General features: G+C 41.3%; 2 protein-coding genes and 1 long non-coding RNA gene across 3 annotated transcripts in view; 1 reads left to right on the top strand and 2 right to left on the bottom strand.

Annotated features, from left to right (window-relative positions):
* The window catches only part of LOC311038482, a 389,296-nt gene that overhangs the window by 182,439 nt on the left and 181,281 nt on the right, over positions 1 to 25,576 (bottom strand). The window lies entirely within an intron of this gene.
* LOC311039046 (patched domain-containing protein 3-like) lies at positions 2,572 to 10,616 on the bottom strand (the record flags this gene model as incomplete). Its single annotated transcript, XM_084048688.1, has 4 exons — positions 2,572 to 4,529; positions 5,715 to 5,860; positions 6,730 to 6,851; positions 9,873 to 10,616. The coding sequence occupies 4 exons, from the start codon at positions 10,614 to 10,616 to the stop codon at positions 2,572 to 2,574; spliced, it is 2,970 nt and encodes a 989-aa protein (XP_083904814.1).
* Positions 15,098 to 25,364, top strand: LOC311039045 (phthioceranic/hydroxyphthioceranic acid synthase-like; the record flags this gene model as incomplete). The annotated part of the gene is made up of 6 exons (XM_084048687.1): positions 15,098 to 15,155; positions 15,729 to 15,882; positions 16,658 to 16,818; positions 17,849 to 18,055; positions 18,971 to 19,152; positions 19,812 to 25,364. 6 exons carry the CDS (start codon positions 15,098 to 15,100, stop codon positions 25,362 to 25,364), a joined length of 6,315 nt encoding a protein of 2,104 aa, XP_083904813.1.

The raw sequence follows: 25,576 nt of genomic DNA, 5'->3' as shown, positions 1-25,576 counted from the left end.
CACAAACCTTTGCTTCTGGGGGTCCCTGGAACAAAACATTTTGAGACGGGGGTCCGCGGCCACATAAATATCAATTTGGGGGTCCTTGGCACGAAAAAAGGTTTGAGAACCACTGTTCTATGGAACCCAAATGACCCAGTTGTGGAAACAGAAGTCTAATCCATGGGATTTATTGCATCACGTTTCAAGACTATTGTAATTCCCTATACACTGGGATCAGCAGGAAAAAAAGCTATGGTACGGTATATCCCGTCTCTATCTGGTACAGAATTCAGCTGCTTAACTGCTAAGTATTTCTAAAGAATACCCAATCAGATCACACCCATCAGATCCTTTTCATAGTTACTGTAGGCCTATTTTGGCTCTTAAAGGGATAGTTCAACCAAAAAATAACGTATTTTCTATCGATTAGTCACCCCAAGGGGACTTGAATTCCGGTATAGGCAGCGGTTCCGGTAGGAGACACAAAGGAGAATCTCTGTGTGTCCTACCGGAACAGCTGCTGGTCATCAAATTATTGGCTTAGGAATGAGACAAAAACAAAAAAATATCCATGAATTCAAGTCTCCATGGGGTGACTAATCCATAAATAGAAATCGATAGACGTTATTTTATTCTGAGTTTAGTTTACATTGCTGTTTAATCTCTTAATTGCCCTTGGTATACCTTGTTCTGTGAAGCACTTTGTAGCTTTTTTTGGCTCTTTTAAGTAAAGTTCATTATCATTATTAATTATTTAAAATAACTATGAAGGTTAATTCTGAATACAATCTTTTTAACGCAATAAAGGATTCATACCAATGTTTGGACTACCTTATGTTAATAAAATAACATACAATGGAGGAACATGGAATGGAATGCCCATAGATAGACCATTCACTTGGTATGTTGCCACAGTGCTACCCTGCGGTGCCTTGTGGTAATACAACAATACACTGGGTAATTAATAGTTATTCAGTCACCACCAGTGTTGGAAAAAGTACTCAATTGGTAAAAGTCCGGAATAAAACATTTACTTGAGTAAAAGTACAAAAGTGTTGGCATCAAAATGTACTGAAAGTACCAAAAGCAAAAGTACTCCTTATGCAGAATGTCCCATTTCAAGTTTTCAAATGTATTAAAATATTTTGAAAATAGCAGATCTACAAGCTCACAATGCGTCGAATCGCGACACATTGTGAGCTTGTAGATCGGCTATTTTCAAATGGCCGAAATGTATACAGAGCTGAAGTGGTTAATGTAGGATCAAAATCTACAAAGTAACTAATGTTTTCAAATACATGTAGTGGAGTAAAAGTACAATATTTGGATCCCAGATATAGTGGAGTAGAAGTAAAAGTATTGGAAATTGGAAATATTCAAGTAAAGTACAAATACCTCAAAATTGTACTTAATTACAGCACTTAAGTAGATGTACGTAGTTACTTTCCACCGCTGGTTACCACTCATACTATTTCTATTAATACTATGCATTCATAATATCCATTATTTTCATTACAACATCACAGATGACAGGTGAAAATAATCTGTGCTTGTACCCAACAAGAGTACACTATAGTTTCCATTAATTAATCTTCTATTAATAAAAGGAATGTTCTCTTTTTGAATTTTATGTATATCGTGATTGCCTTACATTTATATATACCAATATACAGGAAAATAATTAATTTGATCTTGTACAGATTATTCATATTACACAGCTGGTTATCATATGTTACAGGTTCTAATATCAGTAATGCTTTTCATTGTATTGTTTTACATCAAGTACACCCGAACGTAACTATTGAATGCCAACAGAAATAGCTGTGAAATGGTTTGATTCCATAAAACACACTGTTACTAATTTACATTTATGAAACCACATACAGTATAAACAATGGGATATACAATATGACAATGTGACATGGACAGGGCTGGAATTTCAGGGAGGCCACGAAGGCCATGGCCGTCATTGCCCCTCAGTTTGGCTTTGTGCCCCTCAAAGAATGGCATGCCCTGGGGCCACAGTTGCCTTAATGCCCCAGCTGACTGTATCACTTTCTATTAAGAACTTTCTCCTCTCTTTTTTTGTCAATATGTAGACACCAGTGTCTCTTTCTTGTCATGTAATAATAATAATAATAAACTTTATTTGTATAGCACCTTTCATGACATGAAATGCAGCTCAAAGTGCTTTACAGAGCAAGAATACAATTTCAATTACATGTAGACACCTGACACCAGTGTCTCTTTCTTGTCAATATGTAGACACACGTGTCTTTTTTTAGATTCTCCCCTGAGTCCCCATCTTTAAACCAATCCAGTGACTTTGATTGGTGCAGGGCTGAGCATGGATCAGATTGTAAATACCATAATGTATTTATTTAACTGCTGATAGTGATACATTTTACATTTAAAATCATCCTTAACCCTTAAATTAAATGTATTCTTTCAATGGACTAAAATCCATTTTTGATGGCCTTCCTGCCCTGGCATATAGCCTTTGTGCCCTCAAAAAATGGACAACACCCAAGTGGCCTTGCCCCTAAAATGATGAAATTCCAGGCCTGGACATGGACATGTAATGTAATGTCAAAGAGTTGCAACATTTGAGCAGTTGACAACAGGAATATTATTCTCTTGACTCATTGGTTGGCTGTTACCCATCACGCCGTTTTCACTTGATTCCAGATTTTGGTTTACAATGACCGTTGACTGGCTATTCTTACTGGGAGGCGTGAACATGTGAACTTCGTAGGTTTGACTATCAACCCTGAACATAGGGACGGTACTGGCTAGACACACAGTCTGGGTGTGATTGGCGATACCAGAGTTGCCAGTTAGAGTCCAGACGGACGCGCCGGTCTGGATGTGGTGGTTCGGATGATTATCGGACAGAAAAGTGCAATTGTCATAGATCTGCTTCTCCTGTTCGTCGACTTTGTCGTGCCTGATCTTTGGTTGGCAGTTGCCCATGGCTTGATCTTCAGGCTTTGTTTTCTCATTGGCGCCGACGTTGCTCGCGTTTCCGCTGCAAATGTCAAAGAAGGTGAGGAAGACGGGGATGAAGGTGATACCGTGGAACAGTCCAAAGATGATGACAAGGGACATTATTTTGAAAAAGGTTCTGAAGATGTAGTTCTTGGAAGCAGAGAGCACCACCACCCCCAATATAGTTGACAGAGCTCCTTGGACTATGGGATAACCCAGATGGAACAACGCTTCCACAGCCTTCTCGTTGGCGGTTGGCTTTTGACTTGAAACAAAGGCGTACGAAATGTGTGCAGAGAAATCCACAGAGAATCCGATGCAAACGACAAGAATGATCATGGATATGGTGTCTAGATTGACATTCCACAGCGCCATGCAACCAGTAACTCCGATTATGACAGAACCTATAGAGAAAGTCACCCACAACGAGCAGAGGGGGTTGGGAATCAACAGGAGGGAAATTAATAACATGACGGCAGAGGTAATTCCAATGTTCTGAATGGTAGTGCTCACTATCACGGCATACTGATCGTGGTAAATGAACGCAGGGTGGTAGACCAGTAAGGGTACGGGGCATCTCTTGGCAGTATCCCGAAGTTTATTCAACATGTTCATCTCATCGACAGCTGTGGTAATATTGACAGTCTGAATGAAGAAACGAGACGCGTGGATCGAGTTATTGGTGAAGTTCACGTCTTGCCTGAAGTCAGAGTAGAATTTTAGAAAAGACACCAGATTTGTCTTAAAGACGTTTTCGACAGTCAAATTGAGATTCGTGTGATATCCGTAGTATTTGTACGATTTAAGCCAGGAAGTAAATATGTCCTTCTCAATGAAGGGCAGGCTTTTGAAGTCCTCCACGCAAGATTCCAGATCGGATATGTTCTTCTCATCCCAGTAAGGGAATGTGCCCTTCACGATAACCATAATATTTGGTCCATATTCGTAGAAGTACCTCTTCTCGTCGTCATAGTACCTCACTAAATACGAATCGTCTGCCGCCAGGTTGCGAGGATCGATCCCCTCCTGGATTTGGAAGCAGCCGTACACACTGATGATCATATACACGGCATAGAGCAGGACCACGCAGACTTTAGTCCAGGGCTTTGTAAGAAAAGGTCCATAGTACTTTTTAAAGAAATGGTTCATAGGCTGTACTTCCTCGGCCCCCGACTGGCGGTCGTACGCCCCTCCCACGCAGCAGCAGTCGTACCACTTGGAGCGACCGATCGGACAGTCGCTGGGCACCTCCTTGCAGGTCAGCCAGTGTTTGTTGGAGTTCTCCCGCCTGCCGTTCAGGACCAGGAACGCCCCGAAGAAGGTGATGCTGTAGAGGTAGCAGAACAAGATGGCCGTGCTGGAGTACAGGCAGAAGGACTGGACGGAGCGGAACGGCGTCATCAGTCCGATGTAGAAGGCCAGCACGTCCGTCAGGGTGGTGATGGTGATGGAGATGGCCGCCTCTTTGTAGGTGTTGGCCAGGCGGTCCTCCACCTTGTCGTGGACGTTCGTCTGCTGCCAGCACGATATCAGGATGAACATGTCGTCCACCCCGATACCTGGGTGACAGAAAGAGACAGCGTATCAGTATGAACATGGCATCCACCCCAGTGGTGTGGTCTCGATTTTTTGGGAGGGCATACTATAATTATTCCCTCCCACATGCACGGCACGTGCAAGCACACAATACGCGCGAGTGGTCGCCGAATTAAATAACCGCTCTATTGTTAACAACACATTGTCTGCCAGAGTTTATTCATAATGTACTCACCCACTGCCAGCAGTTTTTATCATTTTTTATAGAAAAAATGTGAATTACTTTGTTTATTGAAGTGAATGTTTTTTTTTATTTTTTATTATTTTATAATTTTATAATAATTTTATATTTTATCTCCTAATTCGTTGTGAATAACGAAAAGAAATGAATACCCAAAAATTAAAGAAACATTTTAGAAATTCAAAAACAAAATAAAAAAAGGGGAGAATTCTCCCCTTTGGCGGTTAACACCATTGACTGAAAAGGGGAGAATTCCCCCCTTTGGCAGTAGACCTGTTAAGTAGTTAACCTCAAGACATTAGTCACACATACGCCTTCACCTCAGATGCCACATTATCACATGAAAAAAGGCTATTTGAACTGAAGTGCTGCCCCCAGCCCCTCCTCCTGCGTATCAGATACATTTTCACGGACGGTTTCCGGATGGCTACGCTGGCTACGGAAATGTTCTGCAGGTCGCACTACGTATATAGCGTAACACGGTAGAAACTGGGTGACAAAAAGAGACAGCATATCAGCTGGTGTCGTTTCGAGTCGGTTCCACAGATAAATATTGTAAAAATAGCTGAACTGCAAGCTCACAACGCCTCACGCGAGGCGTTGTGAGCTTGTAGATCGGCTATTTTCACAAAGTTTGCCTCTTTCTTACGTACTATTTGACAATTTGGCCAATTTAGTATTAAAAAGGTCTTAAAAGTCATTAAATTGCAACTTTAGAAATGTGCAGATACCCTGTATACACTTACACTGTATGTTGTTTTGTTTACTATTGAGTGAGAAAACAATGTTGCACATTAAGCTAATCATCTGGGGACCCCCCACAATAATTTGGGGACCCCCCCTCCCAGTTTGGGGACCACTTTATAACCACTTTATGGGGGTTGTATATTTTGTAAGAGTTGATACAGTATACCACTTCTCCGGGCCCATAAATGCATCTTTAATTCAGTGACAGCTAATTCCTTACCCAATATCAAGAACGGTGAGTTAGCCACGGTCATGACAAAGGGCACCCCGATATAGAGCATCATGCCAAAGGATGACATCACAGCCAGTCCAGCGGAGAAGACGCCAAACGTAGCCACCCACACCTTATTCCTAACACAATCAAACCTGTGAATGGAAATCAAAAGGATGATGGGACAATATGAAAATGACATGTCACGATTATTGGGGTAAGAATAATTGCGATTAACAGTATTATCGCGATAATCAAACATGCTTAAAACTTGCCACTTAATTGTTAAAGGGATAGTTCACCCCCAAAATGACTTTTTTTCAATCGATTAGTCACCACATGGAGACTTGAATTCATGTTTTTTTTTTGCATTCCTAAGCCAATCATTTCAATTACCAGCAGCCGTTCTGGTAGGAGACACAAAGAGTCTCCTTTGTGTCTCCTACCGGAACTGCTGCCTACCGGTCCACTGGTCATCAAATTATTGGCTTAGGAATGCAAGAAAAAACAAAAAATATCCATGAACTCAAGTCTCCATGAGGTGACTAATCGATAGAAAAAAAAAAAATTGGGTGAACTATCCCTTTAACCACTTGAACCCCCAGCATCCCTATTCTGGGGGGAACGTTCGCCAAAAAAAAAAACTCGTTGTGAGCTTGTAGATCTGCTGTTTTTGGCGAATCGATTTGTGCAGGGTGAAATAAGAGTGTACCACATGCGCTCTTTACAGGTCCATTCGATCAAGTATAGAGGGTTTAAGTGGTGCTGAATTTGCAGCTCAACAAAATGGCGGAGGACAATTTCACGATAAATTTAAATCGCTGCGATGCGATTATTGTGAGCATTTTTTTTATCATGATAAACGATAATAACGATGATCGTTCTATCTCTAGATGCTGAATGTGATTTGCCAAATGAAACTTGGGACATTACTGAAGATGGGACATTATGCTGGGATTATAAATTGAGTGAGTTAAATTGTAGTGGATTAAGCTTCTTTGGGTAAACAAGATCATATACATACCTTAAAGCAGACAGAATGGAAAATAATACGGCGATGACATAAGTAATGGAAAACAGGGGAATGACATCCCATGTATTGGCCTCGAATTCCACCTGTCTGGAGAGTGATGTAGCATGAGTGACCTGTCAAAGGAAAGGCACAAAATCAATGCATAATTTATAGGTATTAAGCACTTTCAATTGGCACCCCTGTTTTGCAGTAGTGGGAAAAGTACTCAAATGTTTTACTTAAGTAAAAGTATCAATACTCTACTGTAGAAATACTCTGTAACAAGTAAAAGTCAGGAATTCAAAATTGACACAAAACCCAGTAATGTTTTTTTTTATTTTCATAAAAATTTTAACTTCCTATTAACTTCCTATTTTTTAGCGGCGCTGAGCGGATCCTGCTCTATACCTGACTTTGTCCGTGTTCACCGTCAACGTTCTGATTGGTCAGACCCGTCAACAAAGTGATTGGTCAAGCTTCACGTGACACATGGCTATAAACACATTATAAACACATATCGATGACAAAATGTATCAAAGGCGCCGCTACCTTCACACAGGGTGTGATTTTTTAGGAATATCCGCGGATCCAGATTTTCAAATAGTAAAATCAACCGGAAATTGTCATTTTTATTTAAAAAAATTGGATTTTGTGATGTTTTATTATTGTCTGAATCAGCTTTGTTTGCATTAAGTTTGCGTGCTAAAAGAGTGACTTTGAGAGCTGTTTTACAGCGCAATGGATGTCAATAGGGAGCATGTTTTGAATGAGCAATTTCTAATCAATGCAGCAATTATTTTAGATTTCTAAGTTGTCCACCTTTAGAGTTACATCATGGCAAGGTAACTGCAACCCAACCTATGCAAAACAGGCCCATGTGAAAGATTTGGGGCAGAGGTTCTGCTCTGGCATCCAGGGAGTGTGTGCATGTGCAGTTTGTTTCGCTGCGATCAAGCCAACTGTGCCAGAGATTAGCTGTTCACAGGCACACACACACACACGCACGCACGCGCACACACACATATGACACAGCCGGACGGACAGGGTGCAAAACATAGTCTCGGCCATGCCTACTATGAATACAGTGAGAATGAATGCAGTAAGGTGATAGATGGCAGAAACCCTATAGCTGAATCAGCCAGAATGGACAATGGCCCAATGTCTTATGTAAGGCTCTACACTTCTGAATGAGCTCGAGCTGTGGGCACCTGCTGCAGAATATTTGATTAGCTTGCAAAAGCACAATGATAATAGTAGCCATGGAGTTCTTTCACCGCCTTCCAAACATGATGCTGTCTCTCTCTCTCTCTCTCTCTCTCTCTCTCTCTCTCTCTCTCTCTCTCTCTGACTGACGTGCCCCCGCTCTCTCGCGCATGCACACACACACACACACACACACACACACACACACACACACACACACACACACACACACACACACACACACACACACACTCTCTCTTTCTCTCTCACACCAATTAGTTACAGCCTATTTAGACCGACATGATTTTGTTAATCTAGATTTGTATGTGTTTAGCTGTCATGTTATTTATTCGTTTTTTAAAACCTATACTTAAAAAAACAACAACAAACAAACACATTTTGACATGTTATTATAGGCCTATTATACTGTAGGCCCAGTCGATACAAAAATATTGCACCAATAACATGTATGGCATCATTGTCTCTCTCCGCCAGGCAGAAAGGCATGGCCGAGACTATGTTTTGCACCCTGTCCGTTTGTCTGTCTGTCCGTCCTGTGTGTCCGTGTGTGTGTGTGTGTGTGTGTCCGTCTGTGATGAGCTAATCTCCAGCACTGTTGGCTTGATCGCAGAGAAACTGTGCACACACACTCCCTGGATGCCAGAGCAGAACCTCTGCCCCAAATTTTTCACATGGGCCTGTTATAGCTCCACCGGGAGGACGATTTTTGCACAAAACAATAATAATGACAGTACTCCTACAGATTTTGTCCAAACATCACGCGGGACAATCGGGACACGGTATCTCTATAGTCATTAGTCAACGCAAAGGGTCTTCCAGATTTGTTATATTCCATCCTGATTGGCTAAGATTGGCTTACAAAGTTTGCAGGAGTGCTCCATTTTTAACAAAATGCCTCAAATCATGAACACAGCGTGAGATTTCTGTGAACGTTTGCACTCATATTCTCAATAGGACGAGGAAGAAATGCCTCTTGAAATTTTTCAAATCAGCCTCATGGTGGCGCTATAACAGGCCAATTCGTGTTTTTACCTATGACTGCACCGATATGTGTAAAACTTTGTATACGCACTCCCTAGAGGCCAAGGAAAAACCTTTTCCCTACATTTTTCACATCTGCCTTTTATAGCGCCACCAGGAGGCCGAAATATAATATACAATTTTTTTATATTACTCCTCAGATTGTATCTGCAAATTTCATGCAAATCGGTACACATGATCTCTATAGTCATGTAATCAAGGCGGAACTGTTAGATTTTTTCATATTCCATCCTGATTGGCTAAGATTGGCATCTTAAGTTTGCACGAGTGGCACATTTTAACAAAATGCTGCAATTCATTAACGCAGCATCTGATTGCAGTGAAACTTCGCATGTACATTCTCGTGCTGAGGAACAAATGCCACCCTTTTGACATTGCCCTAGTAATATAGCGCCACCAGGAAGCAGATTTTTGCTAAACTTTTTTTTAAAAATATATTACTCTTACAAATGTATTCCAAACATCAAGCAAATCGATACACATTATCTCTATAGTCAAGTGATCAAGACGGACGAGTCTGTTTTTTCATATTCCTTCCTGATCAGCGAATTCCGAACATTGCTGGCCCACAATAACCTACCTGACCTGAGGCGTTGTGAGCTTGTAGATCTGCTATTTTCACAATAATTATCCGTGGAACCGAGTCAAGTGATCAAGACAGATCCATCCAATTTTTCATATTCAATCCTGATCAGCGAATTCCAAACATTGCTGGGCCACAACAATATCCCACCTGACCTGGCGGAGATCCGTGCTCCGAGGAGCACTTTTTTTCCCCCAATGTTAATTATTTTGTAAATACATTTACACGGCCTACATTAAATTTCAAATAAGCAAAATGTACCTATTTCTTTGCCTTTCAAGCAAAACAAAAAAAAGCATGATCTTACCCTTATGAATTGCGTGGACAGATTCGAGGGGAAAACCCTGAGGAATTCGTTGAGCCACAGGTCCGTCACGGAGCCGTTAAACTCCTTCAGAAAGTAAAAGAGCCTGATGGCCTTGGCACTCTTCAGGACCGTGGCGTTGCTCACGTTCACCCCGCCGACGGAGAACCCCAGGAAGACGTGAGAGAACCCGAAGCGAAGGAACGGCCAGGTCAACAGATCCTTGCCCTCGATCCCCGCGGTGCCGTAGTGGTTGATCACGTCCAGGATCTTGTTGGGGATGCACTTGTTGTACTTCCTCGCGCACAGCGCGTCGAACCCGAGCCTCTCGTGGTCCAGAGTGATGTTGATCTGACGGATCTTCTCGTCCAAATTTAATATTTCTCGCAGAGCCGCGTCGGTGAAGACGTTCTCGTGCGCCACGGCTATGAACGACGCGAAGACCCCGTCCGTGTAGAGCCTCTGGTTGGAGAACACGGAGTTGTTCAGGGGGAAGTTCTCCGCCACGAAGCGCCTCTCCAGCTTGGCCGGCCCGTTGGTCGGCGTGAACTGGTCCTCGATGTCGTTGGCCTCGCGGTCCCAGATCAGACCGAAGCCCGTGCCCAGGGACGCGGAGATCAGGATGGGCGCGATGAAGAACCACCAGGGGTGTCTGCCCACGAAGCGTCCGAACCTCTGGTAGAGGATGGAGAAGGGCTTCTCCACGCAGTCTGTCCGAAAGCCGGCCATGTTCGCCCGTACCGGCATTATGAGATGGAGGAGAAAAAGATCCCAAACTTAGTGATTTAGCCCTATTTTGTCCCACATCAATTAAAGGCTAATTTGAGGGTGATGTCCTATCTAAAGCCCTTCTAATAGTCTATTAGATCTATATCAATATCCTATAAGATATACGAGGCCTATGCTATGGTCAAAACATGTCTTCAGTTGAAAACTTCATTTTTAAGAGGCTTGAATGGGCCACATAAATGAAGGGTATTAACATTTTTTCCTGACGCACTTTGCCTGTGAAATAGAGTTAAAACTCTCTCTAGAGCGACCACCCTAGGAAATAAGAGAAAGTGTCCCACCTAGGCAGTGGTGGGGCAAAAATAGGCTACTACATGTATTTACTTATTAAAGTAAACCTATCAATACAGCAATCTTGCAGAAACACTCTGTTATAAGTTAGCCTTAGATAAAGACTCTCCTAGGTATTTGATCGATTTTGACTTTTTAAAAAAAAATCTCTACTAGAGTCTTAGCTCCAAAGCCTGTACTTCTCCAAACATGTAGAAATGCAAAATATAAGGTGCTTACCCACTTGCTCCAAATGTTAACTAGGTGTCTGGAGTATTTGTGCAATGTATTAGTCCATATTTGTCAATAAAAACGTGTTTTAATCCCGTCTGTGGCCGATTCTGTCGGCATTCCCAATGGGCGGTAGTGACGGGGCGCATCCGGTGAAAGTCAGAATTACACTCAATGTAAACTTGGAAAAAAAATGGCGTTCGGCCACAGACGGAATTAAAACACTTCTTTATTGAAAAATATGCACTAATACATTGCACAAACAAACCGGACACCGACTTAACATTTGGGGCACACGGGTAAGCACCTTATATTTTGCATTTGTACATGTTTGGAGAAGTACGGGCTTTGCTGCGGACATTTCAAGGCAATCTGGTGGGGTGGTAGTTAAAACAAAAGAAAATAAAAATCGATAAAATATATCTACTTGAGTCTTGATCTGAGGCTACTTAAAGTACCAAAATTAAAAGTACTCATCATGCAGAATGTCCAATTTCACAAGTTTTAAAATGTATTAAAATCATCTTTTGAAAATAGCAGATCTACAAGCTCACAATGCGTCTCAAAGCGACGATATTTTCAAATAGCCAATGTATATTTTAAATAATAATCTACAAAGTAACTAGTAACTAAAGTTTTCAAATAATTGTAGTGGAGTAAAAGTAAAATATTTGCCTCTTGGAAATACTGCAGTAAAGTAAAAAATACCTCAAAATTAAAGGACGACTTCACCCATTTTACTTTTACTTTACTGGAGTATTTCCAATTGTCTACTTTTACTTCTACTCCACTACATCTCAGAGGCAAATATTGTGCTTTTACTCCACTACAATTATTTGAAAACTTTAGTAACTAGTTACTTTGCAGAGATAAATATGTTACATTGTGAAGCATACATTAACCACTTTAGCCCTATTTTAAACCTAGGCTATTTGAAAATAGCAGATCTACAAGCTCACAACGTGTCGCGATGCGACGCGTTGTGAGCTTGTAGATCTGCTATATTCAAACATTTTTGTACTTTTACTTTTGGTACTTTAAGTACATTTTTATACCAATACTTTTGTACTTTTACTCAAGTAAACTTTGAATTCCGGACTTTTACTTGACTTAACAGAGTACTTCTACATTTCAGTATTGATACTTTTACTTAAATAAAAATATTTGAGTACTTTTTCCACCACTGTTTTTTTATCAAAACAGTAGTTTTAGCATAATACTCACGGTTGGAGCGAATCCTCATTGTGCTGGCCTTCGTGACTGAGCAATGGCTGTTATGGAAAAGATGCAAAAATCTAAGCCCTGCCTAGTATACACTAACAAAGATCCGTTAATGAGAAAGACACCACATTCATAGCAACAAAGAATGTGATTTAATTATGATGGTCAACTGGAGTTGAAGGACTAATTATGGTTCCCCTGAGCTCATTCATTCCAACTTGTGCAAAAACTCGCAACAAACAGAGCAGGTTGAGCATCAATAATTTCCCACGAAATAGTGGGGCCTCTCATTCACAAAGACATGCCTTTGGTCATATTACACAATGACATTGTTTATTAATAATAGTCTTGCTATTCTAGTCTTGGTGTATTCTAATTTCCTAGTAGTATTGTAATCAAACCAATGGCAACTAATTTCCATACATTAGATCAGTGGTTCTCAACATGGGTTGTGAGCTTGTAGATCTGCTATTTTCACAATATTTATCTGTGGAACCGAGTCAAACTAAATGTAATGCCTCAACTACTGTTCTTAGCTTGTTACGCTATTTTATTTTGTTTATTGCACACTTTTCATCCTTTAATGCTCAATTATTTCTTGCACAATGTTATCTTTTTTAAATCTTTGATGCTGTGTGAAGTGCTTATGTAACGTTGTTGCTTTACAAATAAAGTGTATTATCAATTTTATTTTATTTTAATACATTTAATTTTTTATTGTTATTAATTAATATAGTAATAATAATAATATTTTCTTTCCCCTTTTTGTTAATGTTAATGGGAAAATCGCCAAGTACATTTGCTCCTGGAATTTGTCCTGTCCTCTGTTTTATTTAGGTTTATATGCATGATGGCCCTGAGCTTGGTTTGTGTGTTTATTAGTAGAGGATTTTTTTTATTCTTACAGAACAAAATACATCCAGACAGACATCAGAAATCTTCTCCTCAAATATCACATGTTTAAATACTCACATATATATTCTTCAATTAATTCACAAAAAAAACCAACAACATCAAACAACATAGAGATAGGTATTTCTTCCATTCATTAGGCCTACTGTTAAAAATCTAGAAGGTGCCAAGGTGTTTCTTTTCTTCTAACATTATCCAGAGTACGAGCCCTTTTAAGACTGGTCAGTATCTGGTTAAAAACAACTGTACGAGCCATATGAGCCATATGTATTATATATATGATTGTTGTTTCTAATTTGTGTCGTCACTGCAGGGCTTGGTCAAGGCCAAGGTTGCCAGGGTTACAGGGTGTTCAACCCTCTCCCTAATCAGCCGCAGGTGTTGCCAGTGGCAAACAGCTTTTGACTGTGTTTCATGAGAGCTGGTGGTCTGTATCCTGTGTGTTTATGTATTTATCTATTGTGTGCTAAGTGAAGTTATGACTAAGCTATACAGAGAATAAAACGTTTGTTTATGAACTCAACGGACACTTTTGGACACCAGTTATTTGAGCACACGTCCTCGTGTTCCTCTGCAACCAGTAGTAGGCTACCTCAAGTATTGGGCACTACAACAACATTATAGGGGATTGTTTGAACTTGACCTAGTGATATCTTGTTTTCCAAAGGTTTGCCAATAATACAGCACACATAATCCACCAAAAAATAAATCATGTTTTTCCTTCTCTATTTTCTCTCTTGAATATACCGGCATGATTTGTTATTTATTTCAATATCGAAGCCAATTCCTTATGTATGCTGGCCCAGATTCTTCTCTATATCTATCACATTCATTATTTATGTATTAGTAGAGGAGTGTGAGCCTAGCAGGATTGACATTGTAAGAATGATGTCTGTAATCAATCGACCACATCCACTGATAATTGAAGAATCTGTCAGTTTAATGTATCTTACTGTATGTTTAATTTGACCTCGCGTGGCAGTAAAGACACCTATTGCTTTGTAGCATAAAGCATAATTGGTTTGCAAGGTCCCATGAAGGCAGTGGTGGAAAAAGTACTCAAGTGTTGTACTTAAGTAAAAGTATCAATACTGTAGAAACATTCTGTTGCAAGTAAAAGTCCCGTGATCAAAATTGACTTGAGCAAAAGTACAAAAGTAATGGCATCAAAATATAGTACCAAAAGTAAAAGTACTTATTATGCAGAATGTCCTGTTTCACAAGTTATCATTATGCCCCCAAAAAAAAAACTTTTGAAAATAGCAGATCTACAAGCTCACAACGCGTCACAAGCTTGTAGATCGGCTATTTTCAAATAGCCAAAGTTTAGATAGAGCTGAAGTGGTTAATGTATGTTTAGTAATAATAATCAAAATCCACAAAGTAACTAGTAAGTAAAGTTCAAATAATTGCAGTGGAGTAAAAGTACAATATTTGCCTCTGAGATGTAGTGGAGTAGAAGTAAAAGTAAGCTATAGAATATTTGGAAATACTCCAGTAAAGTAAAAGTACCTGAGTTACTTTCCACCCACTGCATAAAGGTGAGCATTGAAGTCTCTTCATCTCCATGGGCACGTTTACAGTCAATCATTAATGTTTTATACAGAAAAGAAAGTGGGCTATAAGAATCAGCCAGGTACATTGTACTTACACTACCATGTGTCTGAGAGAGGCATACTGTACTCTACTGTACTGCAAACTGACCAAAATTAATTAATTTAAATTGGTGCTAATCAGGTCTTCTGGAGTGAAAACTACATTTATTTCAGATTGGCTGAAGTTGTTCACAGTGATGCAGTGAAGCCATGGAAGAAGCTGAAGATGGAATTGCTGTTGTGGGCATAGGATGCAATTTCCCAGGGGGTAAGAATTGGAGTTTTAAAACTTTTAACAGAGCTTTTATTCATTTTCTTTTCATTCACCTATTTTTTTTTGCTGCATTTAACATTGCATATATTGTCATGATTAATTACTGCACAAATAAATAATAATGGTCCTTGGAAGTTTAGATTTTTGATCCATCATTAAAGGGATAGTTCACCCAAAAATGTCCTATTCATTAGTCACCCCATGGAGACTTGAATTCATGGATATTTTTTAGTTTTTTAGTCGCATTCCTAAGCCAATCATTTTGACCAGCGGACCGGTAGGCAGCGGTTCCGGTATAGGAGACACAAAGGAGACTCTTTGTGTCTCCTACCGGAACCACTGCCTACCAATACAAATTATTGGCTTAGGAATGTGACAAAAACATATCATATAACATAAAAAAATATCCATGAATTCAAGTCTCCACATGGGGTGACTAATAGAAAAAAAGTCATTTTGGGGGTGAACTATCTCTTTAAACATACAATAAAACAGTAAATGCATTAATAATTGTCACACCACCATCATGATGATGAGTAAATTATGGTAAATCATATTTTACCACAGGAGAGGGGCATGAACGTTTCTGGGAAGTTCTTGTGAATGGGAAGAACTGTTCTGTGCCGATTCCCAAGGAGAGGTTTGACATAGCGAGCTGGTATGACCCTGATGACAGCAAAGCGGGCAAGTCCCGCACGGCGAAGGCTGCTCTCATTGAGGGGTACGGTGTGGTTCATCTGTCGTTTCCCTTCTAACCCTAAGCCATTAAGATCTGAGGGCCGATTCTACAAATGCCTTCTAAAGTCTAACAGTTTTCTGAAACACGTATGTACTACTGTATATCAGTGGTTCTCAAACTCTTTCATGTCAAGGACCCCCAAAATGATATGTATTTGGCCAATGGCCACCGCCCCCCGCCCCCCCATCAGAAAATATGTTGTTCCAGGGACCCCCAGAAGCAAAGATTTAAGTAAAAAATGTTGTATATGTATATTAAAAGATTTGCACACTTTTTCACGATTTTTCAAAATTCTGGGAAGTTCTTAGCCGCGATCTATGAGCTTGTAGATCTGGTATTTTTGAATAGCCAAAGTATAAAATAATGGTTTAAGTGGTTACACAGATGTGTTCCAGGTTTTAATGGGTAAACCGATTAAGATCTGAGGGCCGATTCTACAAATGGCTTCTAAATCAGCCTTCTAAAATGTTCAAAAATAGCAGACGTTCAAGCTTGTAGATCTGCTATTTTTGAATAGCCAACGCTAAATTCTAAAATGATACAGATGCGTTCATGGTTTTAATGGGTTAAAATATGAGACATAACTAGCCTATAGTAAATACATAAAAATGGCTTGACATTGCCTCATCAATCCAACATTGTCAATAAATGATAGAAACCATTTCTTTTCTTTCTTTTTTTCTTCTTATAGCTAACTAAACAATTGCAATTCATTGTTTTATACGTGACAAAAATGTCTGTGAATTTCCCTGTATAGGTTCAATGCATTTGACCACAGGTTCTTTGGCATCAGTGACAGTGAAGTGGAGCGCATGGACCCCCAGCAGAAGATGGTTCTTCAGTGTGCGTACAGGGCTTTAGAGGATGCTGGCCTGCCCATGGAAAAGGCTAGCGGCACAAAGACAGGAGTGTTTCTGGGTACGGTGCCATGTTGATTTTGACAGTAAATTTAGATTTGTTTTTAGTCATAGTCTTATGAATAAAATTCCATTTAGTTTTAGTCATATTTTATTCATCCGAAATATTTGAGTTTTTCTTCTAGTTTTAGTCGACTAAGTATCATAAGATTATAGTCGACTAAATCTACAGTTGATTTAGTCGACTAAAAGGTATTTTGGCGGTGCCTTGATGGCGTCGTAATGCCTGATTTTACACTTGGTTGCATGCTGAAAATAGCTGATCTACAAGCTCACAATGCGTCGTGAGCTTGTAGATTGGCTATTTTCAGAGCGCAACACCTGAGCGCAAACATAAAATGGCTTGTCTTTTAGTTCTACTGGATCTCTTTTCCACTAGTCCCTCACTAACATTTTAGTCTAGTTTTTTGTTTTTTGTTGACGAAATTGTCAATATTGTTTTAGTCATCGTAGCTTAGTTTTTAGTTTTCGTCAGTGAAAAAAGGTACTCGACTAACTTTTTTCGTTATAGTTTTAGTCGATGAAATCAACACTGGTACGGTGGTAAAAATAAGCTACACAGTAATATCATCAATTGTGACTGTAACTTTGAGTGTAAAAATGGATCTGTAAGGATTCTTCTGTGTAGAAAGTAATATATTTATTTATATATTATTGAACCAGGTATATATGGGGAATGCATTTATTTAAATTATATTTATATATTTTGAACTATGCAAATTCATTTTATGACACATTATTACTGCTATTTCTTGAATTACTATTTTACTGCTTTTAGATTTACTTGAACTCTTAGTAAAAAAGGACCCATAATGGTCCATGTTATACACTCTGGACTATTGCTGTGTAGGAAGAAATATATTTAGATTAGAACTATACAAATTAATTTCCTGACAGATTTGAACTGCTATTTTATACATTTACAAATGTATTAACTTTTAGATACAGAAATACTAATGTTAACTCCTCAATTTAAAATGGGTGTATGTGCGGTATTAAAAAGTATTCCATATTAATTCTGTTCATTATAGGTTTGATGAACAGAGATTATGAGCAAACTGCAGCACACGTGCATCCCAGTGTCATCAACCACTTGACAGGCTCTGGACTGGCTATGAGTATCGCTGCTAACCGAGTCTCCTACGTCTTCAACCTCACCGGACCGTCGATGGCCATAGACAGCGCTTGCTCATCATCGCTGGTGGCTCTTCATTTGGCCTGTCAAGCCATTAAACAAGGTTGGCAGTTAGTATGTCTTAAATGTATAGAAACGTTTTGTGTAAATCTTATGAAGTATTGATGAAGTAGCAGTTACTGTATCTCTCACCTTTATTGATTGTATCACAAAAGAACAGATGGTTGCCAAGAAACCTGTTAACATTTGACCCTGTTGGTCACTGAAAGCATAGAACAGGGGTGGGCAACTTTGATGATGGAGAGGGCCACTATATTTCCACACTCACTCCAGAGGGCCACATTGCATATACTGTCAGGCCATTCTATGTCATTCAAAAGTAGCAAAAATAGCCGATCTACAAGCTCAAAACGCGCCGCAGTGCGCCGCATTTTGAGCTTGTAGATCTGCTATTTTTGCTACTTTTGTCGTCTCACAGCCTGAAGGTTCTGGGCTCGATTCCCACCGGGGACGCTGTGGGCAATGGGGGCGTGTCCTCTCCTCCGCGCGTCATCAGTGCCCATACCCTAGGTGGGGTTGGTGAAAGGGCCTTTCTGTGTGGAGTTTGCATGTTCTCCCTGTGTCTCCTAGGGTAGGTACCCTCACAAAAAAACATGCAGTAATCCTCGTCTCTATACTGCCTCCCCCTGGTCAGCCGGGGCGCCTGATAGAGGGGAAAGGAACTGGCTGGAATAACGTGTTACTTCTACGTGCTACGTCCTACCGGGGAAACTCCCCCCTGTCGGGTGATAAGAAGCGGCTTACTAGCTCCTCATGCATTGAAGGAGGCATGAGCTCAGCTCTGGGCTCTCCCCAGGCTGGCAGAGGGAGAGTAGCGCCCAGGATTACATAGGCAATTGGCACTGGGTGAAAAATAGGGGTTGCACAATCGTGGGATAAAAATGTATACAAAATAAATAAATGATTACGTATGAAATATCAATACAAAAAAGTGTTATTGCTTATTCTATCATATCAGGAGACTGTGAGATGGCTCTATGTGGGGGAGTCAGCCTTATCATGGAGCCACGAGTGTTTGTTGCTCTCAGCAAGGCAAAGATGATCTCACCTGATGGAACCAGTAAACCTTTCTCCAGCACAGCTGATGGCTACGGCAGAGGAGAGGGATGTGGGGTGGTTCTGCTGAAACCACTGAGAAAGGTACGGATTGACAAAAATTAAAGGACTAGTTCACCCAAAAAAGTACGTATTTTCTATGAATTACACCCCCCATGAAGCCTTAAAGTAATGGAGATTTCTTTTTGTTTTTTGTCGCATTCCTGAGCCAATAATTTGATGACCGGCGGAAAGATGCTAATCTCTAGTCTCCAGTGGGAGATTCTGCTGGTCTACTGTACGTTAATACATTTCACAGCATAAACCCCCCGAATTAAGTCTTAATGTCCACACTCCACACACTTTCAACTCACTTACCAAGCTGTTATAGGTCAAAGAGACTAACTGGTGATCACATGCTGCGCCACTCTTTAAGAGTTTTCATGTTCAGCTCAGTCCAAGCTGCCTTAAAGGTAGGGTAAGTGAAATGATTGTATTATTATAATTTTTTCTTAAAAAGGTTAAAGTACTATATTCTGACAGTAATCATTGCTACAGAGCGTTTGTTCGGTCACAGGGGTCTCTCCAGCTCTTTAGTAAACAGAATACAGTACATTTTCAGGTAGGTGACACAATTTAAGCCAATCAGGAGAGAGCACTGAAAATGCATCTTCTGTTTAATAAAGAGCTGTCTCTCTCTCTCTCTCTCTCTCTCTCTCTCTCTCTCTCTCTCTCTCTCTCTCTCTCTCTCTCTCCCTCCACAGGCTTTAAAAGAGAACGACCATATATGGGGTGTCATTACCAAAACGGCAGTCAACCAAGATGGTCATACGGTCTCTCCGATCACCAAACCCTCCATGGTTCAACAAGAAGAGCTGCTGCGCCGCGTCTACTCAGAGTCTGACCTGCAGAACGTCCAGTACATAGAGGCACATGGGACTGGAACCCCGGTTGGAGACCCAACAGAGGCTGGGAGCATCTCAAACGTCATCGCCAAAGCCAGGCCTCCAGATTCAGAGACACTCCGCATCGGCTCTGTGAAGAGCAACATTGGACACACAGAGTCTGCAGCTGGGGTGGCAGGGCTCATTAAGGTACTGTTAATGATGAAGCATGAAACCATTGTTCCAACTGTATTCTACTCAGAACACAGTGCCAGTATAGATGCAAAAGCCCTAAATGTAAAAATTCCTACTGAAGTAGAGATGTGGAATTTCTCTGGTGAAAGAATTGCAGGGGTAAACAATTCTGGTTTTGGAGGAACAAATGCACACGCTGTTGTCAAACAACACAAACAGACAAACTTTCCTCAAAAGAGTACATGGAAACAAAATAAGTATTTTGTCATGTCTGCAAATTCAGCTAAATCCCTCTTTTCCACAATAGAAGACACCACTAAACAGGTAGATGCAGACAGCACTGTTGATCTAGACTCGCTGGTGTACACATCAGCTTGTCGAAGAAGTCATCTAAAACACAGATACAGAAAGGCCATCGTGATTTCTTCTCTGGCCGAGCTTAAAAGGCAACTAAAATCTACCCTGAGCAAAAATATCACCCCTTCCTTCTCAGATGTGAAGCTGGTGTTTGTCTTCTGTGGGAATGGTGTGACCTACCATGGCATGTGTAAGCAACTATTGAAACAGGAGACTGTATTCAGAGAAAAGGTCAAAGACATTGAGCAACTCTTCCAAAGATTCAGTAGACTGAGCATTTTGGACAGACTTGAGAGTGAGTTTGAGAGTAGTGACTTCTCAAGCCCAGATGTCATCCAACCACTCCTATTTGCCATACAGGTTGGCATTGCCACCCTCCTCAAGTATTGGGGTGTCAAACCTGATGCCATTCTTGGGCACTCTGTTGGTGAGGTCGCTGCTGCTCACTGTTCTGGCCTCTTGTCTCTTGAGGATGCAGTGAAGGTGATCTACTACCGCAGTACCCTCCAGAGCAAGGTTACAGGAGGCAAGATGCTGGTGATCAGCAACATGGCTGTGTCAGAGATTCTTAATGTCATCCCTCGTTATTCTAACAAGGTTTGCCTCGCTGCCGTCAACAGTCCCCAGTCCTGCACTCTCTCTGGTGATTCAGATGCTATAGAAAGCCTCTACAGTGAGTTACATGCATCAGACAGTAGTCAGAATCTGTTCCGCCGTATTCTGAATGTCCCTGCCGCTTACCACAGCCACATGATGGATACAATTCTGTCTGACATAACAGACAGTATCGGCTCCTTACAGGTGAATGATCTAGAGTCAGAGCTGATCTCGACAGTGACAGGCAAGGAGGTGGCAACGCTTGATTTTAGCACAGGCATGTACTGGGCCAGAAACGTCAGGGAGCCAGTATTATTTGAGCAGGCAGTGAGAGCAGCATCTAAAGGAAAGAGGAATGCAGTGTTTGTAGAGATAGGCCCAAGGAGAGCCCTCCAAAGGAACATCATGGAAACTCTAGGAAACGACACCCCTGTTCTTGGATCAGTTCTGCCAGATAAAGATCATGAAACAATGCTAAGCCTTGTGTCTAAGCTTTTCGAGCTAGGGGTTCAGGTAGACTGGAGCCAGTTCTACAGAGGATGTGAGACAACCCCATTGCCCTTCCCAAGATACCAGTTTGATTGCTCTCAACGGGATATAATCATTGAAGCAGCTCACAGAAACACCACAACTAACCACCCTGTGCTGCATCAAACTGGCAAGGACAGCAACACATTCAGATGTCATCTGTTGTCTGACTCATCATCCTACCTGCAAGAGCATAAACACAACGGCATACCCATCGTCCCTGGTGCCTTCTATGTCGAGTTGGGTTTGGCTGCTTTCATGGCAAACGCCAAACCAAAGATACCCCTCAGCTCTCTTCAACTGAGTGTAGATTTTCAGAGTCCATTTGAATTAATGCAGAACACACCAGAAATGAAAGTGCAACTAGTGCCAGCAGAGAACGAGTCTGCTTTCACTGTGTTCTCTTCATCTGCCATTTATGCATCAGGCACAATAGCTTGCAAGCAAGAAAGGGTCAATGAGGAACAGAGTATTTCATTAAATACCATCTACAAAAGATGCAATTCTGTGGTGAGATCTGAACAGTTTTACAGGTATCTTTCTCAGGCGGGCTTTCAGTACGGTGCAGTTTTCCAGAATAAGGGGGATGTGCATTATGGGGAGGAATTGATGGAGGCCTATTCAGTTGTAACAGTTCCAGAGGACTTACGGCCTCACTTATACGACTACTGCATCCATCCTGTTGTACTCGACTTCCTGATGCAACTTCTCCCAGCTACGGTACCATTTGCATTTGCAGGAAGACCAGGTTTCCCCACCAAAATTGGAAGTTTGACAGTGTTGGAACCACTTCAACATGAGATGACTATCTACCTTAGAGCAATTGATTTGGGTGTTGATCACTTTGAAGTCTGTGGCTTCTTCACAGATAAAGAGGGCAGAGTGCTGGTGGAGGTCAAACATGTGTTGGTCAAGTACCTTGGAAGTCGCTTTCATGTTGTTGAGGAATACTTCTACCACAATGAATACAATGTTGTCTCTGAAAACATCACATCCCCTGATCTTCCTAAGGCCTTGGTCTTCTGTGACCGGTTAGGCATAGGTAAAGCTATGCAACAACACCTGGACTCCAGATCTCGATTAATTTCCTTCTCACATGCAAAGGAAATCTTGAGTCATGGATTCCATACTCTTTTGGTAAATCTCAACATCACAGAAGCAGGGAAACATTTTGATGAGGTCTTGTTTTTGTGGGGTACAGAAGATCTCTCTTCGGTGGCAGCCGATAATGTCCTGCAGAATTTGGTGAGCTGCTGTGAGACATTCCGCCAAATAGTCGTTGAACTGAAGCTTATGAAGTTCTCTAACTCCATCAGAGCAATAACCTACCGTGCTGCTGAAATTACAGTAGACCACATAAACCCAGGCTTTGCTCTGTTTGGCATGACAAGATCATTTGCTGCAGAGTTACCAGAGCTTTCTTTTCAACTGATTGACATAAGTTCCATCTCTACTAAGGACATCACTGCACTGTCTCAGATCCTGAGATCATACCCATGCAGTAAGTACCCAGAATTGGTAGTGAAAGATGGGTCAGTTTTGAAACCTTCCATTGTCCGTACCGCTGTTAAAAGTGACATTAACAGCTTTGACGGCAACTTCTGCTCTACACTGTCTGATCCCTGCATCCTTCAGACAGCTGATGCATATACAATGACCAAGCTGTCCGCTGTTCCATTCAATGATAAATACCACCAGCCAGTTGCAGAGTCATCAGTTGAAATTCAGATCAGTAAGATGTGTGCTCATACTTCTGACTATTATCCTGTCAGCGTTTCACATATGAAATATGGCCAGACTATCTACTGCAACGAACACACATCCCAATACCATGAACTACTTGCTCTTGATTTCAGTGGCACTATCACAGCAGTGGGAAAGGATGTTCGAAAGTTTAAAGTTGGAGATCATGTTGTTGCTTGTTACCCTGTTCAGGCAGCAACCACAGTCTCGGTGCCAGTAGATGCATGCTATGGTAGCAAACGATTCCCATTCCTGAGGAGGTCACCTTGTGTTTCCTACTTTGTCCTAGCATGGGAGATCCTGCGCAGAGCTTTGGCCGGAAACAAACAAAACCTGGGAATTATATCCTCAGTCCCCGACTCTGTGCTGATGAAAGTTTTAACTCTCACAGCTCACAAATCAGGATGGAATGTCATAGGTAGTACACAGTGCAATGGGTCTTTTGTAGATGGAAAACAAGTGGAGGCCTTCGTCCTCCTCCCCCACTTTGATGAGTTTATGATTGCTAACCTTTGCAACGTTCCTGGTGTACGAAATGTCGTCGTAGTCTGTGAATCTCAGTCCCAGTGCTTAGTGGCTCAGGACACATTTCAAAATGTGAGGGAAGGTGTTCGTCTGCAGACCATTCAAATGCCAGTGATTCTACAGAAGGGCTCCCTGACTGCACAAAAGTCCCATGTCTATCACTGGCTTAAGTCCATGAACTTGGACGGGAAATCATTTTCCCTTGAGAATTTGACCTTGCAGAGTGTGACATCCGAAAGTATTGACATCCTCCCACTGGAAAGATCAAAGTCATACTTCAACTTAAAGACCCTGCCTGTGGTGGCACTGACACAAGATGTAAAAGGTGCTCTATCTGTTATTCCATTGCTGCCTACAAAGAAACAGCTTTTCCGTAAGAAAGCTGTGTACATTGTGACAGGCGGGTTGTCAGGGTTGGGCTTTGAAACAGTCAAGTTTATTTGTCAGAGAGGTGGAGGACATGTTGTCATACTCTCCAGAAGCAGTCCAACAACAGAGATGCAGCAAGATATACAAAATGTAGAGAAACAGAGTGGGGCATCCATCATTGCCATGGGATGTGATGTATCTGTCTCTGGGCATGTGTGCAAGACTATCGGCACAATCAGCCAGAAATTCCCCACTTGTCCAATCAGAGGAGTGTTCCACAGTGCCGTTGTCTTGCATGACGGGTTGATTGAAACCCTTAACGAATCTCTCTACGTGAAGGTCCTCAAGCCCAAAGTGAATGGTGTTCTGAATCTGCATCATGCAACACAACATTGTGAGTTAGATTACTTTGTATGTTACTCCTCCGTCTCTGCCTTCCTAGGAAATGCATCACAAACAAACTATGCAGCAGCCAATTCGTTCCTCGACACATTCTGCCATTATAGACGCAAGCTTGGGCTCCCAGGCCAGTCTATCAACTGGGGGGCTTTGAACCTGGGTCTTCTTTTAAACAAGGAACACTTCCAAAGGTTTCTGGAGGCAAAGGGAATCATGGTGCTGGATGTTGCTGAGATTCACTCAAGTTTGGAACAATGCCTTGTGATCAACAGACCCCAACAGGCTGTGTGCAGGTTTAACTTCAAAAACATCAGGTACAACATCCTCTCCCAAAACACTGCCTTGTCAATGCGTTTGTCTGCTGTGGTGGAAGAGGCCTTCCAAATATCCAAACAGTTGGATTCACAGACAAAACATGCAGACCCAGTCACACCAAGTGACTATGTCAAATCTTTACTTAGTGAGACCGTTGGCATTGATAAGAGTGAGTTGAGTGAGGAATTGTTGCTCTCCTCTTTAGGCGTTGACTCAATGCAGGCGATGACTCTGCAGAACCTCATCTTTCAGGAGAGAGGTGTGAATGTGCCTCTGGTCAAACTGTTGAACCCCAATGCCACACTGTCAACAGTGGTAGCCATCTTAACTGAAGGAACTAGCAGTGAACATATGAATGAGGACCAAGGGTCCACCTCGATTCAAGCCATTTCAACAAGGCTTTAGAACTGTCAAGCACAGTACATAGTCAAAGCATTGCATGTTCAGTTAGGACAACTCGTGAATGGATAAAATTGATATTTGTATTGGGGTGGTGGAGGGTGAGCAGCAAGTGTTAAAGCAGCTGCAGAACAGACAGCAGTATAGGCAGCAGCAAACGGCAAGCAAGGAATGAGAAATGCAACTTCCCCATTTAAATAGGGTGCTCTATTATGAAA

This window comes from Gymnoscopelus microlampas, assembly GCF_963454915.1.
Source record: "Gymnoscopelus microlampas genome assembly, chromosome: 22".
Classification (NCBI taxonomy): Eukaryota; Metazoa; Chordata; class Actinopteri; order Myctophiformes; family Myctophidae; genus Gymnoscopelus; species Gymnoscopelus microlampas.
Note: the sequence above shows the minus strand (reverse complement) of the source record. Positions and strands in the feature narration are given on the sequence as shown.